Raw genomic sequence first — 18,358 nt, 5'->3', positions numbered from 1 at the left:
TCATTTATTAATTCAGAGTAATTTAATAATGGAGGAAGTTCATACTCATTTTCCTTGTACGTTACCCTTTGAATCTAGATTAACAGTGGAAGTTCTGTACCTTTAATAAGACCAAAAGAATTCCATCAAATACGATTAGTGAGCAGGGCAGCTAAATTAAATGTTATATAAGTGTTTTTAATACTTGTCATAGAGCTTTAAAAGTCTCTGTGTTATCTTTGATTCTTCAAATTAATAAAGATAAATATAAGATTCAGATTATACAGATTACTCACAGTTGTAAAAGAAATACTACTACAAACATTTGTTTCATTATTTTAATTACTGGTCAGTCCTAAATCATTGGTTTTGTGAAACTTGAGATAGTAGAATTCATTTCTTGTTCTCATTAATTACAGGAAAACAAATATTTAGATTATTTTTAAGTTGTAAATTATCGTTTAATAATTCTGTATTCTGTAGATGAGTACTAGTAGTTAATTATGCTAATTTTCACGTATCTTCTTTGGCAGTTACAGCTGAGCAAGTATTGCAGAGAACTGTTTTTGCAAACATGTTTATTCTTGTTTCTTTTAAAGAAAAATCAGGCTAATACACTTTCTTTCATGTTAGCAAAGCTGCAGAAAATTGAGTTTGCTCCTAATAAGGTATACAGCAATGCAATTTTAAAGTATCTACAGGGAGATAACCAGCAGAAAGCTATTCCAGTTAAATGTATTTTAAGAATATCTGGGTTTGTGGAAGACTTGTATTAGAAAGAATTGGCTCAACAAAGAGGATTCTGCATGCCTTTTACTTCTAAATACTACAATTATTATTGGCTTCTGGAAAATAGTGGACACGGGAGAATAAGAAGCCTCCATTGCTGGCCAAGACAATGTACACACAAAAACTTCCTTGTGCCTGCTTATCTTCTTCCAGATGATCATTTTCCCATGCTATACTTACATGAGTGTGACCAGGCAAGTAGTGGGGAAGAACCCATGATCCTCAATATCCTGAATTTTCCTTTTCCGTGCAGCAGAGTTAACACTTTTACAGAGCCCAGACAAGGAATGAGGGTAATTCTGGAAAGCCAGAAAAGGCGCAGAGGTTTGTCCAGCCTCCTGTGATTTCTAACTTACTCAGCAAGCTGTTCTTGCAATGCTGCTTTTCAGTACGTTGTCACTTCTGAAGAATCTAGCATCAATGTGTACATGCAGATGTAGAAACAGTAGGTGCTGTTCTGATTTAACTCAGTATGTTTATATCACAGTACTGACAACCTGAGAATCATTTTCTTACTTTCTTCTTTTGTATTAGCTCAATACCTTCGTGTTTCCTTTTACCCTTCACCTAAAAGAGAAAGCTTCTTCGATCTACTCTTTCACAGTAAAATAATGTAAATAATATCATTGACTCTAAAATAAAATTACCCCTGTAGTTATATATGAAATTAAAGAAAGCATGGCAATTTTCTTATCTTCAAGTTAGCTGTGAGTTAATTATATCCTCTGATTGAAAGGAACTATCTGAGGTATATTCTGTTTCAAACATTATGTATTTAGCTTATTTTTATCATAAGGTCTTTCTTAGGATTTCAGTTTCATTTTACTGTGGGGCATTCCACCTAACTCACTCTGAAGCAGACAGTTGCAGCCAAGGTTTCTTCATGCTCAGTTTTGCCAGAAGCCCCAGCAAAATGAAGATTTTATTTCCTCACAACAGTTTTATCTTAATTTGTGTTATATTAAAATTTCCCGTGGCAAATGTGATTCTAAGAAGTCTATTGGGAAAAAAAATAGCATTTTACTATAGTAGTTACTATTACAGTTAACATTCCAAATTATCAGTGTCTGGAGCATAAATATTCAGGCTACACAGGTTTTCAAGCTCCCTTCAGGTAATTCCACCTTCAGCTCATTGTAAGCAACCCTTGCAAGATACCCAATTTGGTAGGGAAAAAAAAATCAGAGGTAATTCCTCTGTTTTACATGGAGTAAATTAAAGAAATATCTTTGGTAAAACCTGTACCAAACATTTCTTAGGACAGTTCAGACAGAAGTTGTACCAAGCTATGAAAATGACATAGCAAGATAAGAAAGGGCAAGTTCATTATCTCTGCATCCAAATTTAACGTGATTAGGCAAAAAGCTTTCTTCTTCTGTAACTACCAGTCACGCCATAACTTTTTCCTTGGTCAGCCGTAACCCGAACCATGTGCAAAACTAGCCCAGTTGCTAGCTGAACAGAGAGAGGCTGCCTTTCAGTTGCCAGTACCTCGGTAACGAAGTCTGCGTTTACCCCATTGGCTTGAAAAGATTACAAGGCTTTGTGGAGATCAGTCCAGTCTTTTGGAGGACTTGGCTCTGTTCCCAGAGATGCTGATCAGTCTGATCCTTTGGGATGCTGGCCCATGTGTGGGAATTAATTTAGTCTGTTGAATGCTATGCTCACCAGTACCTCACACACAGAGCTAGTATTGTTCAGATTAGCCACTGAATTACTCCAACTTTTGACAAAAAAAGAACCATAGTCATTCATTTCAGATGCTAGAGAGTTTAGCTACCATCACCTGAGAAAGCATGGGGTGTTTTTTTCCTCTTACTTCTATTACAGTCATAGAAACAAAAAGTGAAAAAGACATAGTGGGTCATTTTGTTTTTTTCCCTTTGGCAGTAATTTGTTTTTGCAATATATTATGTTCTAGCTGTCATCAGTTGTATTAAATCTACCTAACTCAATGAGACATATGTAAGTATAAGTATTTTGTAGTGTTCTAATGACTTCTCAGTTGAAAAACAAGTTACAAGTATGATAAAACTTTGAATTATTTTTATAACACTTACAAAGTTAAGATAACACATACAGAGCTATGAAATTTCCAAAATAAGAACGTTCCAGAGGTGCCTTATAATCAAAATATGTTTTGCAGGCATAAGCTAAATGACCTCGGGGACTTTCTTGTTTTGTCTGTTTCAATGGATAGATGAATCTCTAATTTAACGGGGGGAGGGAAAAACCTCCTTTTCTTCAGTTCAGTGTACAAACAAGTCAGGGAAATAAGTCATGTGTTATTAAGAATCCTCCGTAGACTTTTTTTTTTCCATTTTGAGCTTTTTAAAACATAACCTACGCAGTGTGGAGCATAATTAATGCTTAGAATAGTCGGGATTTGCAGGACAGTATCAATCAGACCTGTTTGAAGAAGCTTTGTTAAGCCTGTTTTCAAAAACCACCTATGCTGTCCTTAGAAATCTTAAACAAATTATATTGTGGTGGAGAGTTTGTGGCTAAGAATATATTTCTAATCAATAGAGGACATAGCCTGAGGTAAATTAAATTTAAATTACAAACTAAAGGTCTCATCCCACGAGGACATGGAGGACCCTCAATTCATTCTTAGTAAATGGTTATTGATACAGTGCACCTTTAAGCAGAATAAAAGTCCCTCTACATTTTCTGTTTTCTCTTGTCAAGTAAAAAACAGATTGAATCAGTCTTTCATATTTCCTGGTAAGGCTGTATTCTTCCATTCTCATCAAAAGTCTGTTGAACCTGATTAAGTAGTAGGATTAATGAAAATAAAAGCATTAGATCTCTGATTTTTGTAAAGCTTCGTATTAGTTTGAGATTTTGTTTTTTTTTTTCCTTTGATTTGAGACAACTTAAGAATGCCGCACATACCAAGCAAGCGTAGTTTAAGGTTACCATTGTTCCTCAGTCAAGACACTGCTGTAGTCTTTCCTCTTCCTCTGAAAAACGTGTAAAAGAGGAAGAGGAAAAAACGAAGTTGCTACTCAGTCTGTTCTAGATTTCAAGCTCTCCTTTGTATTGCCATGGCATTACTGGTTTTCACATCAGCTGCTCTTATGTCTGCTTTTGTGCATTGCAAGTGTAACAAATGCAAAGAAATGTGACTTAGTTCTCCATCTTTCAGGAGAATCAAGCGCGTGTCTCAGCAATTCAGCTGTTGAATAAGCTGCTCTTTATAATAAGACCTTCGGGTTTTCAGATCAGGAACCTGTATTCCAAATAACTACAAGAAATCCACAGTTCTGAGATTCTTGAGCGCATCTGGGAAAGACTGAGGGATTTTTTGAGAAGTGGTTGACAATGCCATTTCAGTAAAACCAGAAGTCCTTGGCAACCATTTTTTGCCTTCTCAGTCACGCCAACACAGCACGTTGCGGTACCACCTGTTCAAAGGGAAGCAGAAAGGTGGCAATAACAAAACTACAAGGAGCTTCATAAGCCGATTTCATTGCCTAAGCTAACATTGAGCATCTCCAGCTTCAGACATGCTGTAGAACCCAGCAGTGGAGCAAAGCAGGGCACTGAGTAGGTTCAGAGAATATGCTTAGCAGAGAGGATGTAAAAAAACCACACTATAGCATTCCTTCATTATCTTACCATGTAACTTGCCATAAAAATACAGCAGAGAACTCGGTTGTCTTTTGAAGAGTTAAAGACTAAGTTCAGTTATTATACTGTGAGTCTGAAGAATTTTTGACCAAAAGATAGGTGCAACTATCATTGTAACGTGGGCTGTGGAGTTGAGTCAGTACTTCATAGCATGGCCCATACCTATGTTCTCTGAATAAAATGGGTTACACAGTAAGAACAACCTTTGAAATAGCGCATTTGTCAGTGAGGTGCTATCTTGTCAGTAGCTCAAAACCAGATTTATTTTTAAATGCAATCATAATCCAGGCAGCAAACTGCAAAAATCCAACATTCCCTGTGGAAAGAAAGGCAGAAGGATGTTACTTTCCTTCTTGGTGTGGATGGCTGATAGGCATCAGAATTTCTGCAGTCACGTAGGGAAATATTTTGTTCACTGATTTTAATAAATTAGAATCCCTTGTTTGGCTGGCTGTTCCTAGTCAGAATTTCAGGGAAATAACATTTTCTCTCCAAACCAGCTTTGTAAATGACTTTTCACAAACAGACACCTGAGATTCATACTGCAGCTCTCCTTAAGCTCAAGCTTATTTTCCTTCCCTGTCACCTGTGTTTGAAAAGCATGGATGGGAGTTCATCACGCCAACCAAGCTTAAGGGAAGATACAAATATTGCAAGGCCAGTTAGTGCCTGAGAAGTTAAGTTGCATTTCTGCTTCAGCAGCAGAAACAGAGAGAAAGCCTTAGAACTATTTCAAGTTTTGAAGCTGAACAGGAGAAGTCTTCCAACACTTGCTTTCTGTTGTGTTTTAGGAATCTTGAATTATTTGTCCTTACTGTGGCCATCAAGATGGAAAAATCCAAAGAGAAGGATAACAAGTATCACGAATTATGTTTATCAGATAGTTCAAAATTATCCTCCTTGTGCAGGCTATTGATAGCCTGCTTGATGTTGTTGTACTACGTGAAACGATCACTTTGTCCAAAATGTGTTCTTGAATGGAGGTCTCTAGTTTGATAAATATGCTGGGCCTTTCCAGCACTGATTTGCAAAATTACTTTAGGTACATTTTCCACGCTTCTTGAATGATTTTAGGTGATTAAAAAATCAGGATTCTGTTATCAATACTATATGCTTTAATTAATGCTATTAGTTTAGTATATATCTAGGAAAAAAAAACAGCTATTTCCATTACATCACACTTGGACTAAACAGTTTATGATTGAGAGTGAAACATCCTTTTGTATAAAGAGAATACGTTAAATAATTAAAAGGATGCACACCAATCCTTCAAAAATGAATGTAAGAATGTGTTTCTTTAAAGAAATAAACAACCATTAAAATTAAAAAGAAAATCGGCACAAATAGCACTGGTTAAAATTATTTTAACAGTGAGCAACTTAAAATCTTATCTAAGCCTTCAAGAATTTTGGCAGTCATACTATTCCTCATCAGTGTCTGCCAGAGTAGATCATCTTGAAAGTGTGGAAGATCTTGAAGAATCATTGCTAATCCTGTGGAAGAAACTGTGAGGTTGAAAAATCCAAAACACAAGAGAGCTTGCTTTTACTTTTAACTTCAGGCTGCAGCCTGTTATATTCAGCTTGTAACTCTTGCCAGAATAAGTGCATCTCGCCACAAAGCAATTGCTTCATATACTAAAATTAAATTTATTGTTTAGGTTTGCACCTATGTAAGAAAACAGGGAAAAGTCTCTTCTTTAGAAGAATTGTGGTTCTTTCCCTACTTTTCCCTCATTCGGTTTGTTTTGGTTTTAGTTTGGGTTATTCAGCTATAGAGAGCAGAAGTTTAAAATTACTGAAGACCCAGTATTCGTGTGTTGATAACATGACTACTTTGAAACAAGGAAACAGAAATGGTTTTAGTGATGTATTTAGCTTTGATGTCTTTTCTTGTGTGTCTTTTATGAAGAGTTGATAGAATCTTATGGGTGGCAAAGCACATACGGCTTAAGCCAACATATTGTATCTTTTTCACACAGCAGCCTGCAGAGGTACATTAATTTTGCAGAACTGACTAAATATGGCTTTTGGCACACACAGATGGACCTGCAGGCCAGCGATGTCAGTGGATATGTTATTGGCCATGTGAGATGGCTGTTAAAGCAAATCTTTGCAAACATGCATATTTTTCCTATCCCATCTGTCTGTTTAACCAGTCCCATATTGCTCATGCCTCAGGTTGTGAGCCGTGTAGCTCTGAAAGTGTATATTTATTAGCATTGTTCCTTGTATAGTGATGTTCCCTTACAGTTTTGTTAGAGCTGCATGTACAGTTACATTCAAAATGTCCAGTGTTTAATGCTGGAAACCCATCCGTGAGTCCTGCTGTTCTGCTTGACATGAACCACGGACAAACAAGAACTTAGTTTTCTCAGGTGGTGATTGGTAGATAACTGCACTGCAGTGTTCCAGTTACTTGCTGCCTCTTTCTCTGATACAGAACTTATTTCATTTTTTCTCCCTTTCGTTATTACAGGGACTTAAAGCAGCCGACAATGACCCTACAGCCCCACCATATGACTCCCTCTTAGTCTTTGACTATGAAGGAAGTGGCTCCACTGCTGGATCCTTGAGCTCTCTTAACTCCTCAAGTAGTGGTGGTGAGCAAGACTATGACTACCTAAATGACTGGGGCCCACGTTTCAAGAAACTTGCTGATATGTACGGTGGAGGTGATGACTGAACTTCAAAGTGAACTTTGTTTTTGGACAAGTACAAACATTTCAACTGATATTCCCCAAAAGCATACAGAAGCTAGGCTTTAACTTTGTAGTCTACTAGCACAAGTGCTTGCTGAAGGCTTTGTCATAGGCTGCAAACCAATTTGGGCTCCGTGGAATATCAGTGATCCAATGCTGTTTGGAAAAAAATATTGAGCTCAGTTACACTTGAATTTTACAGTACAGAAGCACTGGGATTTTATGTGCCTTTTTGTACCTTTTTCAGATCGGAATTAGTTTTATGTTTAAGGCTTTAATGGTACTGATTTATGAAATGATGCATTAAAGAGACAAAATATGTTGGGGTGGGGAGGAGTAAGGTGAATCACAATATGCTTCAACATGCTTTTGTTACATCGCATTGCTTTTATTAAAATAAGGAGATTAAAACTTAAAAAAAAAAAAAATTCCTCGTGGAACAATTTTATTATTTGGGAGAGAAGACCATGAGGTGGAACAATGTACATTACTTCTAGTTTTAGATGTTAGGGGATTTTTTTCACTAAAATTCTAAAACTTATGCAGCTGGTTGCAAATAAAGGGAGTTTTCATATCACCAGTTTGTAGCAAAATTGATTTTTTTTTTCCTTACGCTAGAATGTTAGACACATTTCGGTCTTAATCCATGTACACTTTTTTCTTTTTTTAATTTCTAGTACTTTTTCCCACTTCACTGTAAAAATGGTATGTGTACATAATGTTTTATTGGCATAGTCTGTGGAGAAGTGCAGAAACTTCAGAACACGTGTATGTATTATTTGGACTATGGATTCAGGTTTTTGCATGTTTATATCTTTCGTTATGGATAAAGTATTTACAAAACAGGTTGCAAACAAGTGACATTGATTCAATTGTTGAACTGTAGTTAGAGTACTCAATATTTTTTTTTATTTTTATTTTTATTATTTTTTTTGTTTGGGGAGGGAGAAAAGTTCTTAGCACAAAAGTTTTACATAATTTGTACCAAAAAAGGGGGGGAGGGGAGTTGGCCTAATACTGGTGGCACGAGTAAATATACAGTATGTTTTGGGGGTGGGGAGGGAAGGGGGAAGGAGCTTTCAAACTGGAGAGACTTCTGAGAACAGCTTTGCCTCTGTATTGTGTACCAGAATATGAATGATACACCTCTGACCCCAACGTTCTGAATAAAATGCTAATTTTGGATCTGGTGCTTGGTTTGCTTTTTTTTTTTTCCCTACCTGGGCAGCCCTGACTATAGTAAATAAAACATACACAAAGCACATTTGAATTGTGTGAGATGTGCATTTCTTTAGCATGCAGTACAGCTGGACTGAAAATAAGCTGCATATAGGAGAAAGTTTGGCACAAAATTTGAGGCCGGGTTCCCAGGTGAAGCAAAGTGATATGTGCCATTTCTGGGAATTCAAAACTTGCAGTTCCATCTAAGTGACTAGCTTTAATGTATATTACCTAAATAATTAAGCTTGCATCATTTTTGGCTCATTTCTAGACTGACAGTAATGATTTTGTGATTGTGCTGCTGGTTGCATAAACAAATAAATTAGAGGTCCTAGCAGTCAACTGCTACCTGAACTTTCTTGTGCTGAAGTAAAGGCAAGTCTTGTTAACTTCTGTGCAGGTCAGAGCATGTCCTTCAAGGAGAACACTTACAATCGTGGAACTTAATCGTATAAAGTCCTTTTAGGAGATTAGTCATCACTAGTCACATTTCTAACCTGTTACAATGATATATTTGCAAACAAAGCAAGCGCAGTAGGTGCAGCAATTCTGCCTTCATTCACTTGCAACAATCTGCTCAGGTTTAATGTCTACATTTACGCTCATTAAGGGCCTAATTGTGAACAGTGTGAAGCCCAAACTCAGCAGAAACACCACATTTCCGCAGGCTGTTGAGAGAATTGGAGCAGCGGGAAGGGATCCAGGCCCCAGGAGTAGTGCAGCAGCCTTCTGCGCTGGGAAGGCTTGGAAGGCAGTTGGTCTGTGGGTGATGCTCTTCAGCGTGATGCCACTTCACTGCTTCCTCAGCACTCCAACCCTAATTTACATAATGTGACTGTGATTTCCAGAGGTGAATCCTGAAATCTGAGTCAGAGAGCATTATGTACTGCATATGACTGTAATTACAAAGTGTGGTATCTCTTCCACACTGAGCTTTTCATAGGAATGCCTCCTTTCTTTCTCTTATTCCCGATGATGCCAGTGAATGTGCTGAGAGGCAGCAATCCTCTCAGACTGGAATACATCCCTTTAGTGTCTGCATACCTGGCTATTACTTATCTCATGCATTAGCTTGATGCGGCAACAAAACCTTATTTTTTCAGTAATGTGTCAAAATTATCAATGAGCTTCTTTAAGCTATTTCCATATTAATTGGTGGTGTGGGGAAGAAATAGAGTGGGATGCACAATTGAAAATCTGGCTATGCATAGTTAAGTAAGGAAGATTTTATAAAAGGCAGGATTTAAACCGTGAATGTGTGTCAAGCAAAAGGCCACTTTTAGCATGTTGATTTTTTCCATCTTCTGTAATTTATACAAAAATGTATTTTAAGCATAATAATTCTGTTGGTTTTGGTATTTGGAACCAAAAAATTGGAAATGCTAGATGAATTTAATTTAATTGAGATTGAATGCTAAAAGATAAGGAGGCGGAAAGGTTTGTGAAAGATTTTCAGTTTTGACTATAGCCCATTATTTTGTTTAAATGCAGTAGGTGTCATCTTTTGTGAATACTCAGCTCTTTTGGACAGCAATAGGAGCTCATGCATTTTGAGTATTAATATATCCATTTATCTCTGTCTTGATCAGACAAGCTTACAGCTCTGTCTACAGCAGCTTTGCAATTCTAGCAGTGGTTCTCAAACCTAGTGTTAGGTCAGCGTTAGGTCTGCTAAACAGAATGAAGGGTAAATCATTTTTTGTATCTCATACATATACAAGGAAAAAAACTGTTTGAACTGACCCTTGTTCATAGAGTTTCAAGTTTGTTGCTATTATAGAAATGCGGAAACAGGTTTTAGTCTAATATGCTTGGAGGGTTACACTGAGAGGAAGAGGATGGCCAACCTGTAGACCCTGCAATTGTCGGGGGAAATTCTGGCTGCTTGTTTTGGAAATTAAATTAAGCAGTAATACATACTGTTTCTGCCTCGTAGACATTGAATCCAAGGGAAGTTACTGGCCAGAAGTAAGACCGTAGAATATTTTGTATCTCAGCTTTTCCACAGTTTCTATTTCCTTTCAATGATAGTCCCTCATAGTCTATGTTCTTCTGAATTTAGGGGCTGTAAAGGTGAGGAGGAGAAGGGTCTTTGTTGGAAATGAATGTCTTAAATGGGCACAGAAGACCTCAGATACAAGTAGAACCAGCTTCCTGTGTTTCTTTAGGGATTCCCAAGTACTGGTGAAGGATGTTAATACACATAACAGTCTAAACTCTTGTGGTTTAACCCGGCCGACAGCCAAACACCACACAGCCGTTTGCTCCCCCTCCCCCTCCTTCTCCAGAATGGGGGAGAGAAACGGGAAAGTGAAGCCTGTGAGTTGAGATAAAGACAGTTTATTAAGACAGGAAAATAATAATAACAATAATAATAGTGATAGTAGTACTACTAATAATAATGTGTAAGAAAACAAGTGATGCACAATGCAATTGCTCACCACCCGCTGACCGATGCCCAGCCTATTCCCGAGCAGCCGGCCCCCCACCCCGGCCAGCCACCCCTATATATTGTTTAGCATGACATCAGATGGGATGGAATACCCCTTAGGCCACTTTGGGTCAGCTGTCCTGGGTCTGTCCCCTCCCAGCTCCTGCTGCACCCCCAGCCTGCTCGCTGGCAGGACAGAGCGAGAAGCCGAAAAGTCCTTGGCCTGGTGTAAGCACTGCTCTGCAACAATTAAAACATCAGCATGTTATCAGCACTTTTCTCACCCTAATCCAAAACACCCTACCAGCTACTAGGAGGAAAATTAACTCTGTCCTAACTGAAACCAGGACAACTCTACTTACACTTCTTCCAATTAGCTGAAGTAGTACTCAGGTTCTCAACTGGTGATTTTATTGGTGGTGATGCCCTCTCTGGCTGTGCTGTAGCACTGTTACAGGCTGGCTGTAAAGCTTGCTGTGATCTTTCTGAATTACAAAAGACGCACATAAATCAGTTTGATAAGGCAGACAATAAGCACTGCCTTCTTCCCTTACTCCATGTTATTTTGTCTTTCTTGACTCTGCTATATAAAATGTTTATAAATTCATGTAAATTTTAAATGTAAGATGTTTAATTTAGTGTCTGAATTGCACTGTTTTGCAGACAGATGATGTTTCTCAGTTGCAAACAAACATTTTAGACAGCCACTTACTTTATTTTGGTGCCAAAGTAGCAAAGTTTGCTCTAAAAGCCACATGAAGACTGCTCTTGGGAGTTCTGCTTCTTGGTATGTAGCACTTCTGGAACTCTACCAAGTTCATAATCCTGAAGAGGGCTTATATTTACTCCGCCTTGGCCCCATTCACCTTAACACACAAGGTAAAGTGTTTTCTGATAAGGAATGGGACACAAATTGCCAAAAGGGTCTCTCAAATCTGTCAGTAGTCATTCAAGATGTCACAGGTGAGCTACTGCCTATTCTTATCTTAGACAGCTACTCCCAGCTTCCTAAGGAGCCTTCCTTCTAGCAAGAGTAGCATGCTTTTAACAAATTTACTTTTCTGGGTCAGGAATGTGAAAGCAGAATACCTGACTGCTGTTACCTCAGTCAATATTAATTATTCAAATAAAATGCATAAAAGTCACTTAAATGTGTTAATACACAATCCACAAGGGTATGTTTTATACACATTGTTTTTCTCATTCAGCCAGAGATGGTCTACGTTCATACGATGCCCTTTTTTTCATTTCTTTTAAGTAAGCTTTTCTTCTTTTTATTTACTGTAGCAAGAATCTTTCCTAGGAGTTTCTCTAAAGCATCGGATAACTGCTCTTTGCTTAATATATGCCACAGAAAAAAAAAAAAAAAAAAAAAAAAGAATAATGAGGAAGTTGCAAGTTCATCGATAATGATGAATTTTCCCTGTAACAACAAAGCCCGGCTGGGAAACAGAAAAGGATGAGAATGGCTAAGGGAAAAAACACTAAGCACGTCCATAGATCCAAGGTACCTTCCTTGAATACAGGCAGGGAAAGAGCATCATCCCCTTTGATCAACCAACACAAGGTCCTCTCCAACCACCCTGCTGCTTTTGGAATGGCCAAGCTGCTGTTTCCAGCGTAATGGAGAACCTGCAGATGCCTCTTTTCTGGAGCTCCCAGCATAATGTTGCTGCCTTTCATTCTGGGGTATGTTTCACCACATTTCACCCAATTTTTCCACTCAATTCACCAAGATAATTGAGCAGTGCCAAAACTAACTCAAATCAGACTGCATATTCTTCAACTGACAGCTTCACAGGATCAAGGCCTTGGTCTTGTTTTGGTTTGGTGGTTTTACTGTAGATGTCAGGATCTGTTCTCAATGCAGTGATAGCTGGGAGGACTTGTCTCCTTTTCAAATGTTAGTGTCCCCTGAAACCTCTGTAGATTTCTAAGACATCTAAAAATGTAGCAATTGCCAGTAATGTAGTAGCTAAATATATTTGTATGGTCTTTTGATTTTTCTATCATAGCAGAGCATAAACTAATGTGACAATGGGAAGTTGCAGCCCCCATGGAGCTCTTTGGAAAGATTAACCATGGTGAGGTGGTGGGCATGTGTTCTCCGAACCGTTCTCTGTGCAGTTCTGGCTGTAGAGATTGCATATATGTGTGTGTGTGTGCGCGATGAACGGGTGCTGCTCAGATTCAGATATAGTCACAGCTCTCTTTCACCTCTTCCCTGAGCAAATGCAAGCCACCCATATATGACCCCTGAAACATAAAGCCTGGATGGAGCTCCTGGGCAGCCATGTCTCATCTCTTTCCTCCCCAGCATTCCCTTATCACCTTTATAAGCAGACACTACCTGGAGATGAGATGGCCATTATTTTCTCATTGCTTTTATCTTTCTTCTAATGTGCTCCTTCCCCCCACTCGGGTCCTGTGAGAGACTGATTTTTTATATAAAGTATTTAGGATAATTGGTTTTGTTCATGAATTACCATTGTTGCCTGCTGCTATTTCCCACTCCTAGTATATCTAGTATATTTATTAAAGCCCTTCTGGTTTTCATTAACAAACTCTGCTTTTCTAGCTCTCTTGACAAGCCTGAGAGAATATTTCTATATTCTCTTTTTCCCCTTTTAGATTCTGTAACCAGCTCTTTTGCTGCTGTTTTCAGACCTTTGATCCACCCCCTGTAACTAAAATAAATGGTCAAACTCTTCTTCGTTTAAACAGGTGTATCTTTTTCTTTCTTTCCTTCTGTCTGTCTTTCTGTCTTTCTGTCTGTCTTTCTTTCTTGTGGGGAACATTCCTGTTGACTTCGTATCTTTCTTCGTAGCACCCAGAAAAAAATAAACTGGATTTTGCATTGTTCATAATAGCTATATTTATTACTTTTTTTGAAAATATACTTCTTTTGAGAGGCTTTCTTTTAATACACTGATGCATTTGTAAACCTCATGATGGTATGCATTTATGCAATTTACTGAAACCACCTCCAAGTGGTTCACCCCCTCCTGCAGAGCCTAAGTACTGGTTCTGAAAGCAACATATTTTGCTCTGGGTATGAATAATAAATAGTAGCATTGTGCAAATTACTTTTATACTCCTGCTTCTGAAGATAAAATTTGTTGATGTGGTATGGGTGGATAAAGATAGACAGATCTGTGGGACCACCCCTTCTGTGTTCCTTGTTACTGAAGTTTGATTATTATATTACATTTGTTATCTGCAGTACTGCAGGGTGAGCTTATAAAAACCCAGCTGTCTCTGTGCTCCATAAATCAAAAGTAATGGCCAGATAATCAAAATTATGTTCCAATTCTAGAACATTCATTACTGGTGGCATTGTATAAAGCAGATATAAAAACAAGCGGAGTTTTTGTGCTAGGATGATTACAGGGAATTACAGTAAAAACATAGAATCATTGCTGGTATGTTTTGACTTCAAGTTAAGGAGAAGTTTGCTGAGCAAGGTTATTTTAAGATAAACTGAGAAATAAACAAAAATGAATTATTTACCTGACCTAGTCAGGAAGCGACACTCAGTGCCCTATCTTTTTTGAGAACTTCTTATTTTTCCTCATTTGGGCAGAAAGAAGACAATCAAGAAAAATGACCAAAAAAGAGTAAAACCAACACTTAAAAACTCATTGCGAATTGGGAGAGGCAACTTCAAAGACCTGCTCTGCTGTTGTGTCTCAGAAGAATTCCAAGCTATTGCCTCGTTTCTTGATCTTCCCATTTTTTATGTGGAAAAAAATCGTGCTGACTAGTGCCTGAGTAATCTGCCTGCAGAGTGTCTGAATCCAAACTCTAGCTTTGAGTTGCTTTGGCATTTCCTATTGTTCTCTGTTGGTAGGGCTAATGAAATGCTTGCTCTTCTTGAAAAAAAAAAGTTGTTAAAGCCTGAACTACTGTTTGGGGCATAAAAAAACTCTCCAGTCCATGCTCAGGAATGAAGAATTGTCCCTTGGTATTTTATATATTGAGTGAATGCCCTGGCCACTCTGTTGAAAATGCACATGAAAATGTCTGGAAAGTTCTAGATTTTATCCTGATGGAAATAGATCATAAATTCTTTGTGTTTATTCACAAAAATAAATTGTTTTCTGGACTGTGCTAGACCGGGTTTTTTTACAATGCCTTCCCACTTAGCCGGCAACTTCTCAAAGGCAAGATAATGATTGCAATAAGGCTTTGATATGGGAGAAGAACCACAAAGAAACATTTTGAGAACAACCTTCAAGGGACTGGAAGGCAATTCTTTGCTGAATAGCAGTCCCTTGGGTCAAGTTCTCATGAAAAATTTTGCCACTTGGTAGTGTCAACATGTCTACTGGAGGAATGCATTGCAGAACGTAAGTGCAGCAGAATAAAGCCCTTCAAAAGAATTTCAAATACAAAGCTCCTGAGTCAATAGAGATGCACCCATGTGGTTTTGTGGATTTGTGGATGCCCTCAAAGCAGCATTCAGCTCAGAAAAACATTTACGGCTGTAATATTCCTGCAGCCATGTATGAAGTTACAAAAAGCTAAACAGCCTTGAATAACCAGTAATATAAGCTTGATTATATTTGTTTTGGAAAATATAGAGTGTCATAATAATTCCAAGCGGTTATGAGTTGTCAATTGGCTTCTTTTTGAAAAATGTCCTTTAATGACTCTATGTTTATTACAACTCATTGTATTCACTGAGGTGCTATGTTTTCTGAGCTCGGACACATGCTGTAATGCCAGGTGACCCTGTTTAAGTGAGGTTTTACAGAAATCTATTTCAGAACCGAATTTCTGAAAGAATTTTGATGGTGATTTTGTTGGTTGATGGTCTCAAAGAGCGCTAGGCACTCAGACATCTGGTAGATCACAGGAATACATGATCAGCTGCCATTCTAGAGGATACAGCAAAGACCACTCCATGAGATTGGATTTCGGAATTGTTTCAGCCATATGAAGAGCAGTAAAAAAGCATATGGTAAAACAGGGCTGGGTCACAAGCTATGTGCTGCATGCGTATTTATTGTAGGTCTGTGGGCCACAGGCTGTAATCGTTCAGCTGCAGAGTGACAGTGAGTTTACAAGGACAGGATTCATAATCAGAGCCGAATATGGCATCAGGCTTCCCTGAAGATCAACACAAGGTTACTTGTCCCTTCCAGTTCACATGAATATGTTGTACATACGCATATTTAGGCATCATGCTACAGAGGACTTTTTCTCCATTACTGAAAATTATTGCGAGTCATAAGAGTGCTGATTTATGTCACTGGGATATAATACTGTGGGGACACCACCACCACCACCCCCCCCCAAAAAAAAAAAAAAAAGTGCTTGTGAATGTGCGTTTAATACAGACTATTATGACATAAGAATAGAGAAGGGCAGATTATAAAGGTACCCCCTCAACATCACAAATTAAATTTTCCCAATCTGTCCGTTGTAAACAATTAAAGAGATGCTTCATGACAGCAACATCTTGTCCTGACCTTTTTTTAAGTTCTAAACATGCAACAAAAGGGGTATCATTCTGGAACCAGAGAAGCAGGGAAGGAATGGGCACTTCTTCTCTGTTCATGAAGATCTGGGACTTGTGACCCTCTTCAGTGAAAATGAAATTGGTAATGTCAACCCATCTCTGGCAGACAGCACCTCACATTGATTTTATACATAATTCACCACAATTGACAGCCTTTTCAGGACAAGCTGGAGACTGATATGTTACGGAGGCTAAATTGCTTCTCCCTTCTGCAAAAGAGGGTCCCTTGAGGCCATGATTTATGTTTAACAGTGTGACAGTTGGGACTGTGAAGAAGCAGGACCACATTATGGCTGATGTGAGAATACTCTCAGTGCAGTAGAGGCACAGTAAAAAACCTCCTGCGCTGAAATCGTTTTTGTCACAAGGTGTCCAACAACCCCTTTTTCTCCCTTTGTCTTGCCCCCAACTGTAGTAAAAGAAATTAGAGTACCTTACCCATATTTAGTTTTGCATATGGAATACCAGATGTATTATTGTCTGTGCAATTGGCTTGCGTGCCAGCCATGGTAAATGCAATCAGCAGAAGAGAAAAGCTAGTGGGAAAACAGTGCAACTTCCTTACTGCTAATCCCTACCCTCATTCACACCACAGAAATCTTTGTATTGGCACTTCAGGGGCAGAAAAATGTGAAATTGTTTGGGAACAATAATAGTTGAAACCCAATGTTCTATCTTATTTTTGTTTGGATTTTGTTTATATGAGTCACTGATGAACAGAGTCTGTATTCATTGATAGTATGCAAAATTCAGTATATGTAGGGAACTATTATTGCAGCGTAATCAGATAATCAGATGTTTTGTCACTGTCTTACACTGTTTAGTATAAAGTACTTTGAATGACAATATGGCAGCTCTTTCCAGCAGACTTTACAGGCTGCTTGCAAGCTGCAAGTTAACTTTAATTGGGTGTCCTGAGATTTACTACAAGGAAGGTAACAACTTCAGTACAGTAGCAAGAAGCTGGGATCTTTGCACTGTTGGAAGTGTTGTAAATAAACACTAATTTTCCAGTGGTCCCACTCTTTCTTCAGTGATCAGGTCTACCAAATTAGGTATAAATTGATCCCATAATTTCTGCAGGCTTGGTGATATGCTAACGCATAAGTGATCCAGCTGGCTTTGTGGGGGAGGATTAAGGGAGGGAGGGTTAAGGGGGCAAGACAGGAAAACTACCTGTAGAAATAACATGAAATTCATTGAAACAGCAATGAGTTGTTTGCCCTTTTATTTGTCTTTTATGATAGCAAATAGAAATGATTTGGCTTGCCAGTCAGAGCTAGAAATGGAGAAGCAGAAAAAAAATAACAAAACCCGAGTGTAATTTTGAGTCAAATGATGTTTGGATCAAGCTCAATGCAATTTATTTTTATATACTGTCCTCCGTACAGAGTATTACAAAGCAGTTTACAGGGAAAGTCAATCATCAGAAGCTAAAGGGAAAAGGAAGGTTTTAAAAGCAAGAGTAATTCAGTAGCTGGGAGGAATCATCTTTTTTTCTTTTTTTTTTTTCAATTTTTTTATTGGAGTTCTGAGAGAAATGAGAAAAGTTCTGGGTAAAACCCCATCTCTTCTGTCTTTTGGTGCCCAAAGTACTGTGTTCACTTGTGTCAGATAATGGCACATTATTTCCAGTTGCACTGCCTCTGAATGGCCCCTCCAGTCAGAGGCACACCCTGGTGTCACGCAGCCTCAGACCTGGTCCCGTTCAGCTCCGAATAGGAGCCACATGGACTACTTGCCATAATTAGTAAACAGTAATGCTGAGATACAACATCTTGCATTAATTACAAGCTCTTCCCTGTATTATAACACCTGGAATCCTCAAAATACAATCAACTTGGTCCATTCTGAGGTTGAGTTTAAAAAGATCAGAACATAATGCTGTGATAGCACTCTGATTATGTGTACACACAAACACAATATACTCTAATATTTCATATTTTGGGTCCCCACATCTCTTGTTTGAGACCATTCAGGCTAGGCTAATTTAGACTACTGAGCAGTTGATTTATTTCACTTGCTTTATATTTACATGTATCCATTAGTAGTTCTATTAATTAGTGGTGTGGTTTTA

The 18,358-nt window shown here is 38.2% G+C and overlaps 1 protein-coding gene across 1 annotated transcript in view; it reads left to right on the top strand.

Annotated features, from left to right (window-relative positions):
• Positions 1-8,290, top strand: part of CDH2 (cadherin 2) — a 118,648-nt gene extending 110,358 nt beyond the window's left edge. Inside the window, exon 16 of the mRNA XM_066992894.1 lies at positions 6,883-8,290. Within this exon, the coding sequence (XP_066848995.1) occupies positions 6,883-7,089 (207 nt within the window). The 3' untranslated portion in view covers positions 7,090-8,290. The remainder of the gene's footprint in view (positions 1-6,882) is intronic.
• Positions 8,291-18,358: the final 10,068 nt, after the last annotated feature.

Source organism: Anser cygnoides, chromosome 2, assembly GCF_040182565.1.
Source record: "Anser cygnoides isolate HZ-2024a breed goose chromosome 2, Taihu_goose_T2T_genome, whole genome shotgun sequence".
NCBI lineage: Eukaryota > Metazoa > Chordata > Aves > Anseriformes > Anatidae > Anser > Anser cygnoides.
This window is presented reverse-complemented; position numbering and strand designations above follow the sequence as displayed.